Genomic DNA, 24,611 nt, shown 5'->3' on the forward strand with positions numbered 1-24,611 from the left:
TCTGCCGTTCTTGGCATAATTTCGCAGTGACAATATTGACGAGTGCGGGGAAATATGATAGATCTATCCCTTCAACGACGTCCATTCTTGCACAGGATTGGTAGTTATTACCGTGACCCTCGTGCATATAACAGAGATTTGTCGTGAATATTCTGAGTACTTACCATGAAACCAACCTACCTACCTATGCCAGGCCGCGTGTGCGAAATCGTTCCCTTTTCAGACCGACGCCGATGCAACAATCAAGCGCCAAGCGATGCTCTACCCGTGATACATATCTGCGTGTTTTTGACTTTTGCTCTTCCGACTCCCTACGGTGACCCCTCGTTTGGTGGCGATGGATTCCCGACAGCTCATCGACGCACAATTCGACCGTGCGGTAGAAATCGTGCAGAGCCTGCCCAAGAATGGGCCAATACAGACCGGTTATGAGGAGAAGCTCACGATGTACAGGTGCGCACCGGAGCAATTAGAGTGTGGTCGTCAGAGTTGAGCGAGCCCTGTTGTGTTATTAGTCTGTACAAACAAGGTGCTTACCTCGTGCGTTCTGATGGCACTCTAATAGACTCTGAGATCAATTGTAGCTACTGTCGGAAATGTCCAAACTCCCCGTCCAAGCGTTTGGGACATGCTAGGGAGGGCCAAATGGTAAGTCGCAGAATTCACCCCACAGTCTACCGCTCTCTTAATGAGAGAAGGGATGAATGGGCGAAACACAAGGATCTCGATCCGTATGAGGCCAAGTGGAAATACGTAGAGGCATTGCTTAAGGTATGAGGGCTCAGCGTGCCAATACTGCATACGCTCATGTGGTGGTCAGGTTTTGCGGAGATACTCGGATAAGACGATTGCCATGGACTTGGTGCGGGAGCTGGAGTCATATTCTGGAGATCCCTCGAATATGGTGATGAGTGGTATGACTGGCCTTGTCCGCAGTACGATGTCACCTTTTGATACTTTCTACCATAGCATCATTCTCGAAGTCAACAAGATCCTCCTCTTCTGGCTCGACCACGTCAGACGACCATCCACTCTACGAGTTGGGGAATATACCTGCTCATATCAGAAACACCCAAACGAACATCCAAGCTTCTCTACCACCTCCTGGACCCCAGGTTGACCAGAGCAGTTCGGAAGACGAGGAAGCGGGGGACCAGGTGCCACCTGTATCCTCTGCGTATGCTCAGAGTCAGGCGGACCGTCCTCAATCTTCTCTGTCCACGCATCGCTATCGCACCCCTGCGCGGTATCGCACCCCTGCCACACGTTCCCTCATTCATTCACCTCCAATACCAATTTCGAGCGTGCCTGCAACCCAACCTCACTCAGAATATCAGGCTCAGTCCGCATTCGGAGAGCCAGTGAATGCTGCGTCTACGCCACCTCATCCGAGGATTATATCCACCTCCTCTGCCAGCGACGTGGTTGGTCCTGGCCACACATTTTCCGCACGTCCATCCTTCAGACCACCCAGCCAGCCATACTACCCAAGACCGTACTCTCTTCAGAGTGGTATCCCGCGCCCGCCGTCCCGCCAGGCTCTGGAGCGCGCTATCGAAGGCGTCCAGGTGCACCTCGCAGCCCTGACGGAGCGAATAGAAGTGCTCGAGAACTCGATACACCGTTCCACCGTATCCGTGGTCTCCGCACGGGACTCGCGGTCTCCTCGGTGGAGGAGCGCCGATCACCGAGACCTGGGTGGACAGTCCGAGCGCATCGAGTGGGATCTGGACGATATGGGAATGTGGTCAATTGTCATTCGTCCCTTGACGCGTGTTGTTGCGCTGTTCAAACACCTCCTCGCTTTCATTGTGCAGACTCAGAACAACTCCCCAGTGCTGGTGATCGTGCGCCGTTTATTTTTGGACATCTCGTTCATGCTTTGCGTGCTTGCCGTGTTTAAGGTTGCGTGGAGAAGAAGTGGCATGCGACGGAAGGAGGTTGTTGCTGCTCTTGCTGGATTGTGGCGAGCGGTCGTTGGTCACAAGCAGCCGCGAGTGTTAGTCGATCGAGCTGTATAAGATCACGCACTAATTATCTGCTAGAATGCTTATGTTTTGTTGGAAATTATTGTCGTCTGATCTCGCACTGTTACATCGACATTGCAAGCGACCTGTATACACCTCGAATTCTGCGATTCACTAGCGTACAACATCTGTGATCACCTGTCCGTGGAGGACAACCCTCACGCTCAAGACATATCAACGACGCAACGGATGCAGTCTCCTGCCTATAAGTGTGATTTGTGAGAATCGTGATCATTGTGATTGTGGGTGCAGTAACGTACATGCATGTCACCGAAGCCAGCATTGATCTCATCCAGTGTGCGATGGTGGGTGACGTACTCGTCGACCTTGACCTTGCCTTGCAAATAATCTGCACGCGAACAGAAGGTTAATCGTACGAGAAAATGGGAAATTTTTATTCACCTTCTACCAAGCCAGGAAGTTCGGTGCGACCCTTCACACCACCGAAAGCACTACCGCGCCAGGTGCGTCCGGTGACCTGCGGTGTCAAATTTGAGAGAAAGTGCGAATAAGCATAATGAACCACTAACCAGTTGGAATCTACAGGCAATTTTGTACGTAAGCTAGCAGTAGTACGATAGATGCATGGGGAGATACTGACGGGCGAGTGGAAATTTCTTGGCCAGCAGCTGCAACACCAATGACTGTGCTCACACCCCAACCCTTGTGGCAGGCTTCGAGCGCAGCACGCATCACGTTAACCTAATGGTACGAACCTCATTCTGCGCGCGCTCCAAACAAGATCGGGTGGGAATACACTCACATTGCCAGTTGCATCAAACGTGAAGTCCAAACCGCCATCCGTTATCTCGACGAGATAGTCTTGGATACGCGTGCCCTCGGGGAGCTGGGAAGGGTTCACGAAATCAGTGGCGCCGAACTTGCGCGCCCAGGACTCCTTGCTCGGGTTCGTATCGACTGCGATGATGCGCGCAGCGCCGACAACGGAGGATGTGGCGATGACGCCAAGGCCAATAGCACCACAGCCGAACACGGCGACGTTAGAACCCTCTGCGATAGATGCATCAGTTTCATTCTCAATACATTGGGACAACTACAATTACTGATTCCGGGCTGCTTCACGACGGCACCCCATGCAGTGGTTATACCACAACCCAGCAGGCAGACACGATCAAGTGGTGCTTTCGAGTTCACCGCCACGACAGAAACATCCGCGACGACAGTGTACTGAGAGAAAGTCGACGTGCCCATCTACAGCCCCCAATTAAGACCGTGAAATAATATGAAGATGTAAGGCTATGAGCATACAAAGTGGTGGATCGGTTGACCCTTGCATGTAAAGCGAGAGGTATTGTCGGGCATCAGTCCCTTGCCTTGGGTGGCTCTGACTGCGATACATGAGTATCATCAGACTCACGATAAGGCGCATATAGTCATACCTTTACCGCAAAGGTTGGTCTTTCCGCTCTTGCAGAACTTGCACTCGCGGCATTCTGCAGAACATGGATGAAAACACGACGAATAATTGAAAATAAATGCTGGCTTACCCGCAGTATACAGGGGAATCACATGATCGCCCTACCGAACGCTGGGTTCATTCTGAAACCGTCGGTGAACGACTGACGTACCACTGCGACACTTGTGACGCCCTCGCCGATGGACTCGACCTAAACGATACTCAATCTTGAATCAACCAGCTATAGGTAGCATGGACACTTACGATACCTCCGCCCTCGTGGCCAAGAATCACCGGAAACAGACCCTGTTCCAATTATAATCAGACGGGGAAACCAGGAACTAATTGCCTGCTCGCCTCGGGGTCCTTGCCACTGCGAGTGTACTCATCGGTGTGGCAGATACCTGTATGTATATGTCAAAGCTCCGGGTGCAGGGGAAGGGCCTGATCCGCACTAACCGGTGTGCAAGATGTGGATGCGAACTTCATGAGGACCCGGAGGAGCAACCTCGACCTGTTCAATTTTGAGCGGCTCGCCGGCACCCCAGCAGACGGCGGCTTTGCACTTGATGGATTTTCCTGCAGTCTCGGACATGGTTGGAACACAAGTTGAGCAGTACAAAAGGACTAGGGGCTCGGGGAGAATGGGCAGGCTGGGCTACATATATGGACGGCTCTCCCGTTATTCCGGTATCTTGTATCACTTGATCAATCGCATTCGTCACTGTTAAGGAGCCGTACTTAACTTGGCTTGCTCAGCAGTCAGTCCGTGGTCACGGTATTCTATGACATACCAATGTCTTTCTCCAACATCTACTATAAGCGGGTCCGTCTCTGCGGTATCTATCGCAAGATCTGCATACTTACATGCCATACATAGGCTGTAGGAACCGCTCGGGCGTGCTATGTCTGCCACAAACCGACCACCACCGTGCTTGCAACAATCCACACCGTCGATTTCATCTACACGTGCGATAACCATCTCACCGATCATGCGTTCGCAACCCGCGTAGGCGATCCTACAGGTGCTGCCGCGAAGCTGGGAGTCGGCGCGGACGAAATTGCGAAGGTAAAGAAGGAGTGGGAGGAGCACCAGAAAGTGAAGCTAGAGAAGGCGAAAGAGAAGGAGAAGGAGAAGGAGAAATCGAAGGATAAGGAGAAGGAGGCCGATGCTGAGAAGGGGAAAAAGGACGTGAAGGAGAGCAAAGACGTCAACAATAAACCAGCCATCGTTCCCGGTTCACTTCCTCCCGATGGAATGGTCAGTCCTCCGCCCACGCCCTCACACGAACGATATACCTTGCACCGAGACGTATTCGCAATGCGACAGGCTGAACAGCGCAGACGCAGACAAGCTGCACAAGCGAAGGAGCTTGCTCCTCGTCTACCTGGCGCACCCAGGTCGAGTTTGCCACCAGCAACGTAATTACACACTGACAGGCCATGTTGGTAAGTGCTCAATATGTCTCCGCAACTTGTTCATGGCTGCAATCGTGTGCCCGATTACTCCCGTGTTCAGACCTAGCGGCACATCTAACCAGTACTTTCTTTCGTCCAGAGCTGCAATCTGACGACCTGACCGTTCATTGGGTAGTTCCTTCTTCTGTTCTGATGTCTTCACGGTCTCGTCGGGCGTGGATGAGTTACTGTCAGCCATTGTATGCACAGATGACCTGACTGGCAGAGGCATGACACAATGACTTCCGACCTGCAGACCAGTCACTGATCATTCCCTGTTGCGCACGGGCAGATATGATGCGCTCAAGGATCAGGTGGTCATGGTCGTCGTCCTACACATGATCATTTCTAAATTCTACTTTGTCTGGTGATCAGTGTGCACTCCCACTACATGGTTCAGCGCTCACAGTAATATGTTCCGAGCCATCCGATATAACCCCCTGGTGGTTAGCCGACTCGGCGTGAATTGTGAAAATCTAAACAACAGCGGCGTGTGTCTATGATTGCTCTGATTGCATACATTGGAAGCTAGGGTATCGTGAACGTTACACAACATCTGCACGTTGAGTCGTCAGCGTCCTTCAACTGACTGTCTGCGGGAGATGCACATACAATGACATCCTACTATCGCCTCTCAGGAACCGAAGGGGTTGCAGTCACATACTGCAGCCCTCACTGCAAAGCTCGCCACGCTTCCAAAAGTGAGACCACCGACCAAACAGAATGCTGCGACCGTAGCTGCCACATCCACGTCTTTAGTGCGTCCTTGAAGTCGAGGATTGTGCGCAACGGATGGCGCGGACATCATGCACATGCTGGACACGTAGCCACCGGTCAATCCGAACAGAAGCAAGATGAACATGTATAGCCAATCGGAATTGATGATGGGAGTCGATGGTACGGTGGAAGAACTCGCCCACTGAATGTTGCACATGAGGAAAAGTGGTATAAACAGAGTGCGCGATATGGAGAATGCTAATAGGCGTCGAGCAGACCAGACGAGGAGCCTTGGGAAGGAGCACAAGTAACGGCCAACGAAGTCTCCGATATTGTAGATAAGGAAGTGGACGGCACTGAATAGAAGCGGATGCGTAGACGGGTTGGTGGACTGAATGGATATAGTGATCGGCGGGAAAACGGCCTACAGAGACGTCTTGATCAGTCCCTAGAGTTCAAGCCTAATGGTCACATACCAGGGTGACCGCAAATACATATGCAACGGCAAAATTGTACGGGAGGTTGACCTTCGCTAACCGGAATATTCGAGGCTTCTCGTCCAGCTTTCTCCGTCCATGATTATGTTCTTCAGCTATGAGCCTTTCCATGCTTTCTGACATATCATTCTCCTCGATACTGCCCATCCTATCGCTGCTGCTCGACTGCGCCAACACAGACTGATAGACCGGAAGACGGGTCATCCAAACATGCACTCCGGCGCTGGCTACAAGGAATAACGTAGACAGCGCGAAGAATATGGCCGCAGAAACTTCCTCTGGTTTCGAGCCAGGCGCCACTGCAGATTGGGGAGATGTCTTTCCACGGGTAGATGCAGTAGCACTAAGCACTTGCACTCCACTCACTACAACGCCGACCCCAGCTTGGCCGGACATTACTGCCTGCATTGTCCTATGCCCGAAAAGCGATGCGACGGCAACGACAGCCGTCTGAAGGTATGACCCTGCTGCTGCCTGCAGTATGCCGTTGACTAGCACAAAGGCGAAGAAGACACCTGGATGAGGACGGATGAATGTGCTGATGTAGAGCGTGGCTGATAGAAAAGCAAGCCATGACATGGAGAGAAGGACCCTCCGAGAATTGGACGACTGGGGGAGAATGGATTCAGAAGTAGCGTATATATAGATAACGAGACCAACCTGCTTAGATGTGGCAGTAGCACGGGCCAAGAAGCCAAGATTGGAAGCCATAAAGGTAGTTGAGAGATAGGAACTGAACGTGCTCTTCAGGGGAGAGCCATCCAAACGAGACAAGAAATATGGAGTGGCAGTAATCAACGCTACAAAAGCCACTTCAGTAAACACAGCAGGACTTAGGTGGATTGGACTGCACCATTCCATGGCAGGAGCACAGCGCAACCGAGAATGAAATGAATTCCGTGTATCCGTGTATCCTCCTCTGCTAGCAGAGTACTGCTGGCAAGTTCATCCACCAGCTCGACCTGCTCATCGCTGGTATCAAGTTCGAGAGATGGACGGGCAGGTTCAGATGCCACCGGTGCTTGAGGAATAGGTCGATACACTGCATCATAATTATGCACATCGTGTGTCGAAGATTGTCGCACATGAGAGTCTGGCATAACTTGAGATGGATGGCGTTTCAAGGGGAGGGCCCAGGAATTCTAGTCGAGATTTATGGACGAGGCTGAGAGCATATTGTCGTCACAGAGGCCTATACTTGGTAGGGTGACAAACTCTCAGCGTGTACTCCGGCTGAGACGCCGTCGTTCCGAGAACATACCCTGACAAATATAGGAATATCCACATGAGGATCTTGAACGTCGCAGAATCTCTCAAAGCCGCCGGCAGAACGTTGTATATCACCGATTCAGAGGGAGATACGGTACGATACAAAGACTTTGGCATGTCCGACGATATGATACAACTAGCACACGTACAGATATCTATCCAGATTCGTGCTACATTTGAAGTTGTTTATAAGGACTTGCCCAGCTTCACGTCGATTCAATATTCAATGCTCAGGACGATACCTGATTGTTTGTCAGAACGAAAGTGGTATGATCTTGATTTGCTGCTCACCAGCACCAATGGTTTCTCCACTACGCCTGATCAGTATTCTACCCATCTCTTTGTTCACGGCAAACGGCTCCAGGGGAACAGGTTGTGTTTTAGCTGATGGACCTGACAATGATGCCGTGCGAAGAGTTATTTGCACTTCTGCCGAGGTGTTCTTTGTCAATACACTATATATGACGTAAACTGATGTGAGCGTCAGGAAAAGAACATGAAGGCAACATACCGCGGATTCTTCTTGACTACAACGCCTGAGGCCCTATCCAGTACTGACACTAGCTTTGAGATCGACGCAGGAACGTCACGGGAATGGTGATAAAGCTCAACCTTGTCGTCAATAATTAAGCAGGGAGAACATATAAAAGACTGGTACAACTGACCGATGCACCTGCAGTTATGGGCACTTGAATGTCGAAAACCATCACCCGTGCTGTGAAGACCGTGGCTAATGGTACGAGATCTGTTGGACGGCAAAGCACGCTTCCTATTGCCAGATGCACGGGATCGACAGCAGTTAGATACAGGACGACGTTGGAACCAGCTATTGCCCATGGCACCGTCTTCTCGTAACTTTCAATCGCTTCAAAGACGGTGAGATATAAGAATTAAAATTCGAGATTTGGTTAGCTCACATTTGACCGTGGCCGACTCGTCCCCAGGTAAGATGCGCAGACGTTCACCAACTTGAACGATACCTCCACAGACTCGGCCAGAAACCGCGAGACCTGATCCTTGTTCTTTGTAGACGTTTGAGATCGGAAATCGTAAAGGGGATGTGATATCACGGGTAGGCGTATCCAGATCATCTATAGGGATTGTTTGTATGTCCCATCGGCCATCCACGTAAGGAACATACCTAGGAGATCAACCAACGTAGGCCCTTTGTACCACTCACTGAGTGCCAGTGCTGCTGTGCCTTCGCGGTCGGTCAAGTTGATCCCAGCCACTGCTCCGACTGGGACAAATTTTGTCTTTGTAGGATGAAACCCGGACTGGACGAGGAATGGTCGCATGGCACTGCATATCTCTTCGTAACGTGCTCGTGACCACTCAACCTAACAGAGTGAAGACGGTTGAGCATTGAGATGATACAATCATGGTCATATGAATACCTGGTCCAGTTTGTTGATAGCAACTATGACTTGACCAACACCGAGACTCCTGACGAGGAGCAGATGTTCTCGAGTTTGACCACCTCTATCAAAACCAGCTTCAAACTCCCCAGTCCCAGCATCTACAACCAGAAGTGCGGAATCTGCTTGTGAAGCGCCAGATATCATGTTGGGAACGAAGTCTTTGTGACCAGGGGCATCGAGGATCGTGATTTCTCGGTGGACGGTGCTGAGTGACTGCAGCGCAACGTCCATTGTGATCCCACTAAGTAGACCCTTTCAGGAGAGAAGTCAAGCTTCCGACAGATGACACCCACCGCTCGCGTTCTTCAAGAGTGCCATCCAGCTCCCAAGCCCAGCTGAAGCTACTCTTGCCCATCTTACTACTGCCCCGCTCGTTGGCAGCACGTTTCTTTTCATCCATTCTTCCAAGCTCATACAGCAATCTCCCCATCAAGGTAGATTTTCCGGCATCGACATGACCTTGAAGTCTTGTGAGTGGACATCTACTGAAAGTGTTGAAAGTACTCGCACCGATCACGACCAGACTGAGGGCCTTCTTCTGGCTCTTTTCTTCGACCTCAAGTTCTTTTCTGGCTTGTTCCAAGAGCTTGTCCATCGCAATCGTCGGCTTAGGCGGCGGGTCTTCTTCCGGCGGAAGAGTGTCCACTTCTGAGGTCAGGTTGAGCGCAGAAAGATCAATCTGTTGTTGAGAGGGCGTATTACTGCTCCCTCCTCGGATGATATCCTTGTGATCAGCCTGCTTCCTTGTTGTCTTCGCGGGTGCAGGGGAGACATTTCTAGACGTTGATGCAGAAGGCGCCAATCCAAATTTCGGTTGAGGAGACTTTTTGGACTGTGCCAACTTGGATGCCTTCTCCCGTTCTTTTGCAGCTATATATATTCAATACGATAGGTAGTTAGCACATGGTCAATATACAAAGATCATCGAACAGCAGCCTTGACATAAGAACGAAGCGAAGAGGAGCCAAGAGAAGGCGTTGAATGCGGATATTGCGAAGAAGAGACAGAGGGTGCAGCTAGCGATGTTCCTCGACGAGCATTGGAAACCAAGTCATCGGGACTGGGAATATCAAAAGCGAAGCCGCTCAGCGGTGATAGAGGAGGTACAGGAACGCCACGCTCTCCGTGGGTGGTGTTTCTATGTCTGTCGGACGGATTCTGAAAGCGATATCCACGACCTCTGTGCTTGCGTGCGCCTTTGCTGTCGTCTTTATGATCATTGCTCTTGGACAAATGTGCGTTGTCTTCGTGGGGCAACAGTGGATCATCATCGAGGAGTAAGGAGGCGAAGGCTGATGGTGACGCACAGGAGCGAGTGGCTTTAGACGAGAACAACGGTGATTCAGCTGAAGGGCGAGATTCTTGTGAAGGAGGCTCGGGTTCGTGCTTTTGTAAAGCCTTCCGGCTTTTTATCGCCAACTTCGATTGTCTCGGCTCTGCTGCTGCATGTTCGCTTCTCGAGGATGAATTGGCTGGGAGGTGAACTGGAAAGGACGATGGAGGGAAGGACAGCGGAATGATTGTTTCGGCAGGGGACATAAGACTACCAAGGGTCTGGTAAGTCGTAGTAATAGCTGTAGTCATGCTCGAACCATTAGCGATTGGCGTGAGATACTCGGTATGAGGTTTGTGGAGGGGAAGTAGTGGCTCTGTGGGGGGCTTCTTCGGTTTCGGCATCCAATGCCCTTGCTGTGCTTTCGCTTGCGCCAGTGCTGCCAGCTTCGAAGGCGGACGCGCAAGACCTCCGGGTGCTTCGGAGGACCGCACCACAGTGGTAACAGGTCCAGCAATGTCATCGGGTGACACTTGAGACAAGGTTGCCGTCGGTCGAGCAGCAACAGTGGACCTGGGAGTCTGAGTTGGCGACGGAGTCCGATGGCTACGTGCTGGCACTGACCGCTGTGGACGAATGGTGGAAGCAGGAGAAAACGGCGATCCTGGCACATCATCAGGCTCTGGTGCTACTGCTGCTCGGTCGACGGTCTCCAAGTCGAGCGCTGTCTGTATGGCATGCCGAACATGTGATGACATAGAAGACGAACCGGTGGTCGAGGAACTAACTCCTTCAACGAGCGACAGAAAAGAGCCAGAAGAAGGTCTCAGCTTCGGGTAAGTTACTACAGACTCCAAGTCCGAAGCAGATGACCTTGAACTTCTGCTGCTCGCACTCACACTTGACCGCGAACTCGCCAAAGTGGATAGTTTTGACTTCTTCTCACTTCTGGCTGGCACCGGCGTCGGTGCCTCATCATTCATGAGCTGAGGATGAGAGATAGCGTCGTGTTCAGGATAGAGACCAATCCCAGAATCTGTGATATTGGTGATTGGCTCATGCTGCGGTAGCGGAGGAACTGGTGAGCGTATAGGTGACATTAAGGACGGTGTACGAGACTGCGTCGGACTGGCAGATGGGGCTGACTCGTGAAAGGATAACCGCTGGAGAGCTGAGGTTGTGGGAGATGGAAGGACATCATTGGGGTTCAACCGTCTAGGCTCTGCAAGTTGACCATGGCTGAGTCAAATGGAGATAAGACACGAGGAAAACAATTAACGTACCGATGATTTCCCCATAATCAGTCGTCACGCTCAAGGAGGAACCCGCCTGAGGTAGACTGGTGAAATCCCGACGCACAGGAGTCCGATGTCCGACATCCTCCGTGCGTTCTGTACGTTCCGTGATGGTAGATAGGCGATGTCTCTGAAGGATAGAAGGCTCTGATGATTCGTACAGTTCCTCATCCTGGCTCTGAGCCAACCTAATCAGAGGAATGTTTGTCCTTCCTGAGCCGCCCGATACTTGACTCGGACCAATCATTGTGACGTATTGAACGGCGGAGTTACTGTTATCTTCGGGTAACAGTGGCAGCGGTTTCTCCCCTGGGTCTAGGAGATGCGGAAGTGATGAACATTGTGTCTTCACGAGAGGTTCGACTGGGGGTGAGAACAGCCATCTCTTTGCCTCGCCGCTGAGCGGAAGCTATGATACAAGCACCATACCATAGAGGATCGAAAGACGGAAGGGAAAAACCGAAGAATAACTAACGATGACAAGAACGGCTCACCTTTTCGTTCCATTGCGGCATTCTTTCGCCCTTGTTCCTCTGTGAGGTTCATTAGATCAAGTGATGGAATCTGGTATTACACAGAACATACCCAACAGCCAGTCTATGCTCCGCCGTACGTCAAAGTGGTAATAGTACAGGGTATCCTTGATATCTCTGTCGTTGACTCCGGTTTCTTCTTCAGATCCTAAAGTCGCTCTAACTTGCTCAAGTCCGTCCATCATTCGATCTACGTTGACACAGTCTGACGAAGAACTGATACAAACAAAATGAAACGCACCATAGTCCGCCGTGTCCAGCTCGTCTTCTCCACCGTCCGATAATGCATCATCCACTAACTCTTCTACAGTCCTTCAGGTTTCAGCAGAGAGAAAACGTATGACATTGAAACAGCTTACCGCGTACATCTATGTTGCGCACGAACCTGTGTCGTGACATCGCAAAACAATACAACAGTTCAAGCTACTGCAAGTTTCCGAGATGATGCCAGTTCCCTTCAGGACCACTGGTCCGGGATAACTGGTCACGGTCTCCTCACAGTTGTGACACGACGATCCCGTGACCGTCGTGACGAACAGCACTTGAAAGTGACACGGTGTTTTGGCTTGCGTCCATATCCCTATTTTTGTCATGTTCTCTCTCAGCAATCGCGTATCTGCTGCCAGAGCATCTTTGCGGGTAAGCTTGCCTGAGAGCCAAATTATGAGGAAGCTGATGCACTTCCAATAGGCCTTTTCCACAACTCCGTCGCGTTCAGCAGACCTCGCAAAACTTATGCTCATCGGTCGCTTGGGAAAAGACCCTGAGGTTCGCACCACGAAGAATAACAAGGAATATGTGCAGTATGTTGACGGAAGTCATCGTATGGACACAGTCAGTCGCTAATATTTGCGCTCACTAGATACACAGTAGCCACCACGAACTATCCCCCTGGCCCGCCTAATGCAGATGGTTGTCAGTGCACCCCTGTTTCTGTACATTCCAGCGGTCTTATCCTGTATCCACACAGCCCGAGGCGACAAGACGACGACTTGGCATTCCGTCCTGTCCTTCAATAATAGTGCTAACGCCTTCCTCCGCACCTTGAAGAAGGGGTCTCAGGTGTTTGTGGAGGCAAATTTCGAGTTGCGAGAGCCTGACCCCAGCGCCGATCCTGATACCCCTCAGGGTCAGAGACAAATATTCTTGCGACATGGTGAGCACCTCGGGCTTAATATCGCTGTCGTTGCTGATAGTTGGTTTCAGAGTCCATTAGAGTGCTGCGGTCCAACAGACCACAAGAGGAGGAAGGTGGTGCAGAGGAAGCATAGCTTTCGAATAAAAATGCACAGTTCCATGTTGTGGCGTACCCTTGATACAACCCCTACTTTCGTTCACTCCTTAATCTCCATGCTCATCCTGATCTTCTGCAGTACCGTGCAGTCCACTTGAAGCAGGCTCTGCAATCCATTCCTGAAAGGAACTGAATCATGCTTCACGATCGACAAACAACAAACTCACGAAGCTTTGCCTTCCTGCAGACGGTAGTACAGGCATTGGCACTGAGGGCGGTGGTGGAGCACCGCTGCCCTTCAGCATTTTCTTCACGTAGTCCCGCACAGCTATGGCGACCAACTGATGAACGTCAGTTCGACAAACAACTTGGATGATAGCCCTGGCGCTTACATGATGATCGTCGGGACTTGATCCAGAGTAACAGGCTACAACCGCAATTGGGCAGCAAGGAGCGTTCTGTAATTGTAGTCAGTGTTCCTCAGGTCGAGGTCTCGGACAGTGAGGCACCACCTCAAGCCATATCGGAAATGCTGCAGGGAGGAATGACTATCTCAGCATGGAGGGTCGGGTATGTAGGCATAATCCTCACCTCCTCCACTGATCCTGTATTCTCCCTTGACACCTAGTTGTGTAGGTGTCTTGCCTACGGCACCCATGCCCTTTTCCACGTAGTAGCTTGAATGGCCCGTCCGACGGACTACTGCAATCATACCCTGGTATCCTCCATCGTAACATGCACAGAAAATCGTCCACAATCTGGCGCGTTCCTGCCGAAGCTCGCACTTACCTCCAGACAGGCCCAGCTGTCCAGACTGACATCTCCTACTCCAGAGACACCTCCAAGATCTCCGACTGTACACGCGAATAGGGTATGCCCAGCGATAGTCTGAATTGAGATTACAAGCCCTTTTCCCTTTGCATGTCGTGAGGAAGAGCGGAATCGTTTGCGGAGCGATAGCCCAAGTGTTACTGCGTCGTTCGCAGTGAAGGAATGGAAACGGCAGCTGGACTCTTCATTCAGGGTTTGAGTAGCAATTTCTGCGTCGCTAGGGGGTATCGGGGTGTGGAAACCGTTGAACATAGGCGGTTCCGACGGAAGTATTTTGAATAGACCGATATCTGCTGAACCACCAGCAAAGTGAGATGGTAGAAGATGCGACAGGGAGTCAAGCTTCCAGTTTCAAGCTCGAAGTTCAAGAAATATGTAAACGGTGCATGTGCAGTACTTGTCAGGAACACGAGGAGATGGGCATTGCAGCGGTCGTGGACACACGAGGCAAATGACGGAAACCACTCATGATCTATCAAGGAGGAGCCACACGTAGAAAATGCATGCATAATTGCAAGTTAGAGGCACAGGTCTGTAGCTCAGGCTGAAGCATGGTTGAAGCTTTGAAGTACTGTTAACGTAAGTTACGATGGGGTTGATGCCATACCGCGATTTCGACGAGAACCACCCATAATTCAGAACCATAGAATAGACGCGCTACTAACGATACTGGTAAGATTTTTCTCATGAGGATCATCCCCGAACAGATATTGACAGCAACGCACGGCTCACTATTCGTACACAGTTCTCTACGATGGACTCCGACTCACATTCCTATCAGCCGCTGGCTCCTGGTGACACCTACTGCTGTTCTCCCTCGTGTCATATGGAGAAGCTGCTATCCGCACGCCTTGCGCATGATGCCCATGAGCATCATCACCGACCCAGCTAATGGCTCTTCGACGGCCAGTTGAGTCAGGCGTAGATAACGGGTCGCGTTCGACATCCTGCGATTGAGGGCGAACGGGTTCGTCTCGTGGAGGAGTATTGATTATGAGGACACGCTGTGGAGTGCAACGAATGAGTCTCCGTGGCGTTATTAAGTGGGGAATTAGACACTTACTTGAGCAGGAGATAGCCCATAGAGGCTGACAAAACTCTGCCTGTTCCTCAGGATAGGTGTAATTTGGTCCGCGTGTAGCTTTACTGGATTGCGTCTACCCAAGCTCCCTGCCCTGACGATTCTCAAAGCGGGGTTGTCGCCATCGGGTGGATCAAGGTAATCGCTGCGCGCCTCCTCGTCATCCTGAGAAAGGCTCGGTTCTGTACTCTCCTCGACGATGGGTGTCGGAGCCCACGTGATTATGAATACTCCAGCGAACGTCGCACAACAACCGTAAAAGAAAGTTACGAGCTCGTGAAACGTGGCCTTCTTGAAATCTCCGTACAGTATCGCAGATCCGACGATAGCCGACAGAGTGAACATCACGAATTGAGTAGGAACGACAACCTATGAACACAGAAAAGTCCAATATTTAGATCCTTCCGAGTATAGGAAAATAGCCCGCACCTTGCTGTCGAATCGCATCAGAGCACGATTCAAATATTTAATTTGACCAACTCCAGTACAAAGAAGAACCTATCCAACGAATTCCTCTTAGACGTTCAACATGAATGCTCGCGAAGGCAAGAAGTACTCGCCGCAAGCACTGGATAAGTGACCCATTCGGCGAATATTTCAAACCACTCCAATGTGATCAGGGTCGACATGGCCTTGGTCGACAGAACAGTAAAACCACCTGATAGACCGGGTCAGTTACTTCGGTTGTGAACTAGTGCTGTCTGTCTCACCAAATAACGCACAAAGCCCGACGTCTACGTAAACGTAACTTCTCCCTATACTCCCTTCGGACAGTCCTGACAGGATAATGATGCCTGTGATATACACGATTGAATATACGATGAAAGGGCGTTGCTTAATTGCCTCAATGAGGCCTTGGGGGTCCAACCGAACATCGGAAGGATTGGTGGAGAGAACCACCGTGATAGCTCCAATTACAGCGATGACGATGCCAAAGAAATCACGCTGGCAGACAGCACAAATAAGCTTACGCGCCTCCTCCCAATAGAACAGCTTACTTTGCGAAAACGTTCCTTGAGCATCAGTGGAGCGAACAGGCAATTGGCAATGAGCGCAAACTAGGTGATGTGCGTATGAGTGCGTTCCACAAGCCAGAACAACGATTAAATACTCACTGTGCCCAGAGGAGCTACCACCGAAGCCGGTGCAAATGCGTACGAAATGAAATTCCCCATCTCGCCGACATTCATCAACAAGAACCCAACCCACCTATCAGTGCACACATATCACCTTCTGTAGTTATGTTGCACACGCTAGGAGTGGGCATACGCACCATAACTTGGACTTAAGGTAGTCGCTCTCGTTTCCATTGTTGGAACTGTTTCCTCTCTCCTCAGTGCTACTGTTCTTTGTACGGCCATCCCCTGGCAACAAAATTGGAACAACATCCACAGGGTCCAGAGCGGCGAGGTGGGACTGGTCAGTATCTTTCATCGGGTGCGTGTCGTGTCGGCTAATACGAGAGAGCCTCGAGAAGATGGTAGGTTTCTTGGTGGGCCTGAGGGTAACGGAAGTTCCATAGGCGGGAGACGGTGTCCCATTCGAAGTGCTCAATAGAGGTTCTGTTTCTATCAAAGCCACTGCCCTGTTCGAAACGTCGGCCCCACCTTCTGTAAACGATGTAGCTTGGGAATTGTCCGCTTCGGATGTCGCTGAGCCTTCTTGCCCAGCGTTCCATTCGAGACGTCGGTCAGCAGTCTCCCGCGCCCTCTCCAACCGTTTGTGGGCGAGTTTCTGGCAATTCAAGGCCAAGGAGATGAGGACATTTCCAGAGACAGCGACCACAATGCCAGCAATAGTTGCATTCGTCAGATGTGGGAGTCGGGCGATAACATCCGGGTCTTTGAAGAGCATGAACAGAACATTTGACGGGATGGGTGAAGCAGCGAGGGGTATATACATCATTAGTCCGCTCTAATGGGTATTAGCTAGCTCAAGATAAGTTTGCAATGCGTGATCACAGAATGCTGAACATGGTGGATGCAAGCAGGACCGGGCCCGGCAAAGTTGAAGTATACACGACGCACGTGCTCGTGTTTCCGGCGTATACAGCTTGTCTCAAACCCACAAGTCCGTTTGAATAACTCTCCGACGGTATCCCCCTGGCCTTTCCTTCCATTCAGGATAGCTTCGAAGTGACTTGACATGCGCACGAAGCACACGTCCCATCCACTTTCTGCCTTCCCCGTCTATTCATGTGCTTTCGTGTCATCCAATGAATTCGTGTTGGGTGGAGGTGGGGGTCAATCTAGGAGTGGTATCAAGAACAAGTTGGTATGTCACATATAAGCTCTGCTGCATGCTTATTTAGCACTGATACCTCTCTAGAGACTATATCGCGCGGAGAATGACAAGAAGCTAGAACTATTGCAGGAGCTGGAGCTCGAATCCGGTGAAGATGCCCCCATGAGCATGGCTGCCCACCCAAAGAATAAGGATTTTGCCTGCGGTGTCAATAGCTCTGCTGAGAATATGCGAAGCGGTGACAACCAGAATTGTCGGTTATACAGTGTCGAGGATCACAAGTGAATACTCCGCGTGTACGATCCCCTCTATTTATTCTCTCATTATCATTCAGGATAAAGGCATTGGGTAGCCGAAGCACGCTGGTATTGAAAGAGGCAGAGGATGACTTCCAGGTTCGTCCACGTAACTCATACTGAACCTTTACTGACCGTGCCACAGAAAGTCACGGTCTTCTCCCCAGATGGTATCCTATTAGCTGTGAGCGGCTCACGGGATGTAAGCATGCTGATCTTGGAATTCTGATGATATACTGCGAGTTGACTCTGTTCATCAGCTTTCCCTATTGTACTACCCCTCTCTTTCCCCTGCAGCTCTACCTGTCCACTTAGACAAGGGGGAAATATATGACGCTTCCTTCTCTGCCAAGACAGTACGTCAGTTTGTACCCTCTGTTTCTCACCATTTACGTTTCGCAGTTGGTCATTGCTACAACAGTCAATCTTCTGGTGTATGCTCTACCGTCGTCAGACATACCTGAAAAAAGTGATAAGGCGACCGGAAAGCAGAAACAGATACCTCCTGTAGAGCTCTGTCTGCTGAAGACTGTAGACCGGCCCAATCTACCTGGTAAAGATGCAGGTGGTAGTTTCCGCTCTGTGAGGTATAAACGTTGTTGATGTCTGCATACTTGCATGCATATACTAACGACAATGCTAACAGGTATCATCCTCTTGACGAGAACACTCTCTATACCGTAATCAATACCATTCCGCCACGGACTCGCACGAAGTCGACACCTAGGCGGGCTTTTATCTGCAAGTGGAATGCCGAGACATGGGAAGTGATTCGGTCGAGGAAGGTCGGAGATCGAGGATTGACGTGTTTCGACGTGAGGTGGGCCGAAGCACACTACATTTATGTCACACAATACTCAAGTCGTATTTCATAGCCCGAATGGTAAGCTATTGGCATTTGGATCTGCAGATTATACGGTTGGGATATTGGACGCGCAAACACTTGCTGTAGGTTACTTGTCTCAATTACATTTTTTTCGTTGTTCATTCGTGCGTGTCGTTTCTACAGCCTCTTCTGGACGTCCTGAAGGCACATGAGTTTCCGCCCACAACGCTTCGATTTAACACAACGTCGAACTTGTTGATTTCAGGCAGTGCAGACAGCACTGTACGGATTGTCACTATTCCCGATACGTTAGCCGCAGCATGTGAGCTCCCCCTCCTCTCGTACGGTACATGTACTCACTGTGGTTATCTCTAGCATGGAGTTCGTGGATCCTCATCATTGTTACTTTACTCGTCATTATCTTCGCGATACTTGCTCAGCAAATGCACCATCATCTCTGACATCACGACGCCTATGGTTTATCTGCTATGTTTAATTGTGACTTCGGTTGTTCTTATACCAGGTTGTCCCTCTGACAGTTACGTAGTGTCCCTACGGCATTGTACAATACTTCATTAGTACAGGATATACTGCTTTACTGGATGACGCTGTCCGTGCGGGCACCTACAGTCTGCATTCGCTGAACACAGCGAGTCCTAATCATAATCCTCCTCTTCTACTAATTTTCGCTTGATACCATTCGTAGCAGTGGGACCTGCGGCAGAGACATCTTCCATAGGCTCGTCTCCACTTTCCTCCTCTTCCTCGTCTCCCGCGGCTCCAAAGAGGCCATCCTCTTCCACGTCACTTCCTTCTTCAGCAGCTGCCACCCCCGGTGTCATCATCTCCACGTCTGACGGTGTTTGTAGGACGCCTTCTGGTGCAACTAGTGGTACTGACACATCGTACTGCGCCTGTCGAGGTTGAGAAGGCGGGATGGCCGCAGGCTCCATGTCTTCATCCTCAGACTCGGATTCTTCTATTTCCTCCGCTTCCTCGTCGTAGAGTTTAACGCCCGGAGGTGGTTTGTTGGGGATAAGGTCGAAATCCACTGCAGTGAGACACTCGGATGATGGGGGCAGCCGCACACCGAACACCTCGGGCGCAGCGGGTAGTGGCATAGAATTTGCCTGTGTGGCGAGGGAGAGTGTATACTACTCACAGCCTTTGGAGTAAGACGTAGTATTGGAATATGGGCTCCGCCGCGCACCTCTTTTGGGACCCGTCCCCCGAACTCCCAGCCCACACGCGCCTGCACTGCGAGGACCACATCGTCCATCTCAACTTTCCCCGAGCGACCTGCATGCTCGGCGTACACTAACGCGTCGGAGAGAACTTGAGTTGTATATCTGTGTGAGAACTCGAGCAGTTGGTGGAGAACGCCTGGCTGAGCGTCCTGAACAGTGGGAGTAGAAGCAAGAAGTAAAGCGATAGCCCGAGAGGAAGGAGGAAGATTATCAGCAGCAGCAGATCGTGACATGAATGAGTCCGAGTAATCCAGTAACAAGTATGTAGTTTCGCTTAGTACGTTGAAGGGGACGACTTAGTTCGAACATTGGCAAGCGCGTCGGCGTTGAGTAGGATTGTGACCCAAAAAGGCAAGCGGCAGCAATTCTGCGACGTATCGTAAATGAACTTTTTGTTTTGGTGTACTTCAGAAACCGCGACTTCAGCATGCATATGATCAAAGAGGCCACATCCAACATCAATCAGATATCCTCCTTGGGCGACATTACGTCGTCCATCAAACGCTCGAACTCCGTCTCCATCTCTCTCACAGCATCACCCACAGGCGGCAAAATCGGCACTGCCTTCGAATCGTCCCTTGTGCGATCAGCAATGTTCTTCTCCACATACAGGCCAGCCTTCTTGACCCTAGCAACCTGCGCTTCCTTCAGCAGCCGCCTACCGCCACTGTAGAAGAACAATAGCGCCCCCCCAATCATCCAGTGGCCATACCATTGCAGCGCGCTCCATCCGGCGAGCGAATCGTGCATCGTGAGTAACATGAACGGTGCTCCAGCATAATTGAGCATCAGTGTGGTGCACACGATTCCGGCAAGGTCATAGAGTCGTTTCAACGGCGTCTGGGGCGGAGGAGGGGCGGTTCGACTTGCCACGTAGGTCGGAGGAAGGAACAGAGGGCGGAGATAAGCTCTGCAGAGACGACCAGCAGTTTGCATAAAGCCTCCGGTAAAGAAGGTTAGGTAGTAGCCTCCCGAAATTCCATGCTGTTGCGGGGCAATTTGAGAAAAAATAAGTTTCGGAGCTCTCTCGTAACTACTCACCCAGAAAGCACTGGTCGCAAAAGTAATCATACTACTTCGAAATCCCGGCTTCTTGCCTTTAGGCGTGACACGCTTGTAAACGCATTCCCTGAGCCAGATGTTTGCCTTCATGTTCCAGTTGTCAAGTAGAACCTTCATGTTAGGGGCGAACTCTATAAACCAGACATTCACATTCGCAGCGCCTTCCCATCGTGTACCCCCAGAAGAGGTGTAACCACTGAAGCCAAATCCAGTAAGAATTGCTGCTCCCTAAAAGCATCGTGATTGTTGAGGCGTAAATGAACATGGCGCTCGATGACGTACCTCGGTAAGGGTCCATACCGCGTAGTACTTGGTCCTCTCAAAGAGACCTGAGATCTGGAAGAACAAGAACCTATGACATCGATCAGTCTGCTGTTTTGACAGTTCAGCCGTAGAACATACCGATATAGAAAGCTCTTCGTCTTGAACCATTCCTGAGCTGTCGCACTGTAACTGAACGTAGATATGCCAGTCACATAAATCCCTAGTAGAGCCAATCCAATGACCATCTTGCGATAGGCTACGCGTTTCCTCCCGTGCGGTACAAGCCTGCGGTTCTTGTCTACAACTGGCTTCTTGTAGATAGTGCCATCTATCAAAGCCACGTAATCTGCATATTCTAGATAAGGTCCTACAAGAACGCTAGGGAAATATAAACTACAAGTATGGATTCTTCAGACAAATCGGAGAAACACTTACAAGCAGTAACACTTACCTGTATCCAAGAAATTCTACTAGAGATGGGTATTGCACAACACGCTTCTCTCGCTGCCACTGATCTAATTCCTGAAAACGTAATCAGGATTGTCGTTGATGTTCGACCGACCACGCAAGCACTGACTTCAACAGGTCGTCTGCTATCCCAGACATTCCATGCGAAGGTCGTAAGTTTCATGGTCAACACCATTTGAGGACCAGTAATCTCGAACGTTTCGTAGCTCTGATTACGAAAAGTTCTGATTACATGGCTGAACAGCATCGTACGTTGAGACTCCGCCAACTTGAGGACAAGTGAAGTCTCACTTTGCAGTTAGATGACCCATGACGAAACTTGAACACCAGCATCAGACTCATATTAAAGGTGACTTGCGAAACTAGTACAGTGGTGACTCACGCGAACACAATCCACGGCATTCGGCCCCTCTTGATTTTCGCAGCCAAGAAGTACGTACCCAAAACGCTAACAAGAAGTTGTAGGGTTCCAGACCACAGATTGAGGACGGGAAGAAAGTAGAAGAGGCTGATGGCGATGTTGAATAGATGCTTCATCGTGGGCTTCGAGGTAGGTATACGGATAAAAACGCTGCCCAGAGGGTAAGACACCAAAAGACAGAATATTAGCTTGTCGACAAAATATCAGCTAAATCGCTAGTTCTGGAAGATTTTAACTTCGCACCTTGACTTGATCTATAGACACTCCTAGCGACGTAGCCAACGGAAGGAAGACAATATCCATGATAGCATGCCAGTTCGACCGCCAAATTGTCAAAAAGTGGTGTCAAGATAGTATCAATGCGAAAGACGACAGCAAGAAGATAGCTGAAGAACTCTAACCCGAACACAGGCCTCAGGTACAGCTCTATATTGGCGGAAGTGCCGCCAGCGGTAGCAGGTCCGAAGCGTTGGGTGCGCAGGGCAGGCTGGAAACGTGGAAACGTACATCACAAAAAACCGCGGCTGGATTTTGCCCATTTCGACTTGTTGCAAGTATTTGGTACCTTACGATCGCCATGTAATCCCCATAAGTCAACTTTGTAAGGTAATGTAACTATGTCCCGGCTTATATTTGTAATGCAAGGCTAGAATTAGTTCTATTCGTTGTAACTGCGTCTTCAGGTAGGTAGGTAGGTAGGTAGATTACCGGCATTGGTCCCATTCAGGAACGCCGGGTTGTCGCACCTAGATCTCTGCTATGTACCCGTGCACAGTACACTACAGAAATCTAGGATACAACACATCCAGGACAGAAATCGCTCCGATCAATGCCTACTCATCTACACAGCTCCCAGTGCATCGAAGTTGATTTGGGGGCAAGGGAAAACCCAGTGGGAAAAACCCGAACTCAGGGAGCTGTTTCAACAAGAGCACTGTCCCACGAAATCCATCAAGGATGCATGAGACTAAGTAGGCTCTCCAGCTGTTGTTATATGTGGAAGAAGTGTATGCTTCGGTGTGTGAAACACTTAGGATGTTGTACGTGGATGTGCAAGATATTCTGCACCATACACAAAAAAGCCAGCGGGACATAGCCGCATGTTCACACATCAAGTGTGACACTTCCACACGTAGCAAAGAGCGAGAGCTGCACGTCATGATTTGAAAGAGTAATTACAGGTTGCATGAAGAATGCCAGCACAGTCACTGTGCATACTTAACCACACTCACCACAATGCCCGATGCACGATGTGCACATGGAGCATAATATGGAAGTGATGCACACTGCTGGACTCTCGAGCTGGGGTATACAGATAGCGCAACGGCTCGCGGACAAGGGGTCGACAATAGCAATGAGATGGATGAGAATGCTCGCATGCAAAAGAACTGTGCACTACGAAGGTTGCCGCCTGTATTCGAGTCTGTGTAGGGGTGGTGCAGCGGTGAAGTATGTGAACATGATACGCAGGCATCCACAGTAAATTGTGGGCATCCACAAGCATTGGTGGGCATCACCGCCATTGGTGGGTATCCACCAGAGCAGCGGGTACTGTGTATGGATGAGGACGGGCAGTGCGGGCACTGTGTCTTGATGCTGACCATAACATCGTGTTCTGTAAACACACTTCTCATGTCACGATAGTCCACGGTGTCATTAGAGTAGCAGAGGACGATATTCGTGAACAACACAAATAGGGGTAAGGTGAGTGACAGGTAGACCACTACCATTGGTCGGCACCCGTAGTCACCGGCAGGAGCAGTGGGCACTGTGCGTCGACGCTGGTCATAGAGCCATCGGTAAACACTTCCTCGCAGTCTGAGGGCATCCACCATCGGTGGGCATCTACCGCCATCGATGGGCATCCGCACTAAAAGGCGGGTAGCAGCGGACACTGTGCGTCGACGCTGGACATGGAAGGTACACAATAAATGCATGCCTTAGAAGCAGGCGGGAGTAGCGAGCATCGTGCATCGATGCTGGACATATAGCTGCCATCTGTAAACACTTTCCCGCAGTATAAGGGCATCCACCGCCATTAGTGGGCATCCACGCGCAAAGATGGGCAGCAGCGGACGCTGTGCATCGACACTGGACATGGAGCCATCTTCCGCAAACATGTTGTATACGTTACGATAGTCATCAGTGTCATTTTAGCAGTAGAGAGCAATATTTCTCTTCAGCTGCAAGCTGCCTTGCCTTGGTCTCTGAACGGGTAATACCGTAGACGATGTGCCCTGCGCGTACGAAGGCCTGTGCAACAGGGAAACCGATGAATTCGGAAGCGCCAAGAATGAGAACTTTCATTATGTTCAGGCGGGCAGGTGAAGCAACGAATGCAGATAGGCACAAGTCTCCTGAAGACCATGTTGAGATTGCTGTTCCAGTTATGGTCTCCTGTGTAGCAATCACGCTCCGAGGTGCTGCATCATCATCCACATTCTTGTACCTAGCTATTTCCCGTCTCAAGATAAGTTCTAGAGATTGAGTAAGTCAACGTGAAACAGTCCCCGAACACCACTGGTCGGGTGCATGTGCTACACCGCCAACTTGCACACATGGAAACCATGTGACTAGGCTCATAGATACAGCCTCTAGTTACCTGGAGGAAGACAGTCATTCCTTTTGTAATAGAGGCTGAGATTATTATCGATCACCCGCTGAGAAGTCCCCCGTGGGAAACCGGACTTTGAACGATGTCGACAGCAATTCGACGCACGAATCTTTAGC

At 50.5% G+C, this 24,611-nt stretch overlaps 11 protein-coding genes across 11 annotated transcripts; 4 read left to right on the forward strand and 7 right to left on the reverse strand.

Moving 5' to 3' along the window:
- Positions 1-337: 337 nt before the first annotated feature.
- Positions 338-2,145, forward strand: SCP_0205570 (ACBP-domain-containing protein; the record flags this gene model as incomplete). The annotated part of the gene is made up of 7 exons (XM_027754471.1): positions 338-453; positions 516-529; positions 585-648; positions 699-771; positions 821-914; positions 970-1,999; positions 2,046-2,145. 7 exons carry the CDS (start codon positions 338-340, stop codon positions 2,143-2,145), a joined length of 1,491 nt encoding a protein of 496 aa, XP_027610272.1.
- Positions 2,146-2,191: 46 nt separating this feature from the next.
- SCP_0205580 (S-(hydroxymethyl)glutathione dehydrogenase) lies at positions 2,192-4,039 on the reverse strand (the record flags this gene model as incomplete). The annotated part of the gene is made up of 14 exons (XM_027754472.1): positions 2,192-2,230; positions 2,288-2,376; positions 2,430-2,505; positions 2,558-2,567; positions 2,629-2,729; positions 2,791-3,038; positions 3,092-3,239; positions 3,297-3,376; positions 3,428-3,481; positions 3,536-3,566; positions 3,617-3,655; positions 3,709-3,750; positions 3,802-3,848; positions 3,904-4,039. 14 exons carry the CDS (start codon positions 4,037-4,039, stop codon positions 2,192-2,194), a joined length of 1,140 nt encoding a protein of 379 aa, XP_027610273.1.
- Positions 4,040-4,240: 201 nt separating this feature from the next.
- Positions 4,241-4,870, forward strand: SCP_0205590 (DUF1742-domain-containing protein; the record flags this gene model as incomplete). The annotated part of the gene is made up of 2 exons (XM_027754473.1): positions 4,241-4,270; positions 4,325-4,870. 2 exons carry the CDS (start codon positions 4,241-4,243, stop codon positions 4,868-4,870), a joined length of 576 nt encoding a protein of 191 aa, XP_027610274.1.
- Positions 4,871-5,536: 666 nt separating this feature from the next.
- Positions 5,537-7,216, reverse strand: SCP_0205600 (hypothetical protein; the record flags this gene model as incomplete). The annotated part of the gene is made up of 4 exons (XM_027754474.1): positions 5,537-6,043; positions 6,096-6,725; positions 6,777-6,916; positions 6,970-7,216. The coding sequence occupies 4 exons, from the start codon at positions 7,214-7,216 to the stop codon at positions 5,537-5,539; spliced, it is 1,524 nt and encodes a 507-aa protein (XP_027610275.1).
- Positions 7,217-7,601: 385 nt separating this feature from the next.
- SCP_0205610 (HBS1-like protein) lies at positions 7,602-12,306 on the reverse strand (the record flags this gene model as incomplete). The annotated part of the gene is made up of 17 exons (XM_027754475.1): positions 7,602-7,627; positions 7,677-7,840; positions 7,897-7,997; positions 8,051-8,250; positions 8,303-8,476; positions 8,527-8,725; positions 8,783-9,047; positions 9,100-9,265; positions 9,317-9,676; positions 9,757-10,652; positions 10,704-10,807; positions 10,868-11,301; positions 11,363-11,689; positions 11,869-11,907; positions 11,960-12,097; positions 12,149-12,211; positions 12,267-12,306. 17 exons carry the CDS (start codon positions 12,304-12,306, stop codon positions 7,602-7,604), a joined length of 3,696 nt encoding a protein of 1,231 aa, XP_027610276.1.
- A 192-nt stretch (positions 12,307-12,498) lies between these two features.
- SCP_0205620 (Single-stranded DNA-binding protein rim1, mitochondrial) lies at positions 12,499-13,178 on the forward strand (the record flags this gene model as incomplete). Its single annotated transcript, XM_027754476.1, has 5 exons — positions 12,499-12,546; positions 12,598-12,710; positions 12,770-12,822; positions 12,878-13,063; positions 13,114-13,178. The coding sequence occupies 5 exons, from the start codon at positions 12,499-12,501 to the stop codon at positions 13,176-13,178; spliced, it is 465 nt and encodes a 154-aa protein (XP_027610277.1).
- A 70-nt stretch (positions 13,179-13,248) lies between these two features.
- On the reverse strand, positions 13,249-14,224 carry SCP_0205630 (predicted protein; the record flags this gene model as incomplete). The annotated part of the gene is made up of 6 exons (XM_027754477.1): positions 13,249-13,320; positions 13,369-13,482; positions 13,534-13,599; positions 13,654-13,673; positions 13,733-13,856; positions 13,931-14,224. The coding sequence occupies 6 exons, from the start codon at positions 14,222-14,224 to the stop codon at positions 13,249-13,251; spliced, it is 690 nt and encodes a 229-aa protein (XP_027610278.1).
- Positions 14,225-14,629: 405 nt separating this feature from the next.
- Positions 14,630-16,958, reverse strand: SCP_0205640 (DUF803-domain-containing protein; the record flags this gene model as incomplete). Its single annotated transcript, XM_027754478.1, has 9 exons — positions 14,630-14,632; positions 14,743-14,976; positions 15,036-15,422; positions 15,483-15,551; positions 15,614-15,711; positions 15,764-15,998; positions 16,052-16,111; positions 16,169-16,262; positions 16,327-16,958. The coding sequence occupies 9 exons, from the start codon at positions 16,956-16,958 to the stop codon at positions 14,630-14,632; spliced, it is 1,812 nt and encodes a 603-aa protein (XP_027610279.1).
- Positions 16,959-17,198: 240 nt separating this feature from the next.
- SCP_0205650 (Guanine nucleotide-exchange factor SEC12) lies at positions 17,199-18,880 on the forward strand (the record flags this gene model as incomplete). Its single annotated transcript, XM_027754479.1, has 10 exons — positions 17,199-17,327; positions 17,382-17,578; positions 17,632-17,692; positions 17,739-17,795; positions 17,854-17,949; positions 17,996-18,180; positions 18,240-18,413; positions 18,469-18,541; positions 18,603-18,741; positions 18,795-18,880. The coding sequence occupies 10 exons, from the start codon at positions 17,199-17,201 to the stop codon at positions 18,878-18,880; spliced, it is 1,197 nt and encodes a 398-aa protein (XP_027610280.1).
- Positions 18,881-19,075: 195 nt separating this feature from the next.
- On the reverse strand, positions 19,076-19,899 carry SCP_0205660 (TFIID-31kDa-domain-containing protein; the record flags this gene model as incomplete). The annotated part of the gene is made up of 2 exons (XM_027754480.1): positions 19,076-19,573; positions 19,630-19,899. 2 exons carry the CDS (start codon positions 19,897-19,899, stop codon positions 19,076-19,078), a joined length of 768 nt encoding a protein of 255 aa, XP_027610281.1.
- A 229-nt stretch (positions 19,900-20,128) lies between these two features.
- On the reverse strand, positions 20,129-22,184 carry SCP_0205670 (Lysophospholipid acyltransferase; the record flags this gene model as incomplete). The annotated part of the gene is made up of 9 exons (XM_027754481.1): positions 20,129-20,650; positions 20,708-20,956; positions 21,011-21,080; positions 21,131-21,385; positions 21,444-21,514; positions 21,570-21,696; positions 21,752-21,778; positions 21,843-22,069; positions 22,125-22,184. The coding sequence occupies 9 exons, from the start codon at positions 22,182-22,184 to the stop codon at positions 20,129-20,131; spliced, it is 1,608 nt and encodes a 535-aa protein (XP_027610282.1).
- Positions 22,185-24,611: the final 2,427 nt, after the last annotated feature.

This window comes from Sparassis crispa, assembly GCF_003851025.1.
Source record: "Sparassis crispa DNA, contig_000001F, whole genome shotgun sequence".
Taxonomy (NCBI): Eukaryota; Fungi; Basidiomycota; class Agaricomycetes; order Polyporales; family Sparassidaceae; genus Sparassis; species Sparassis crispa.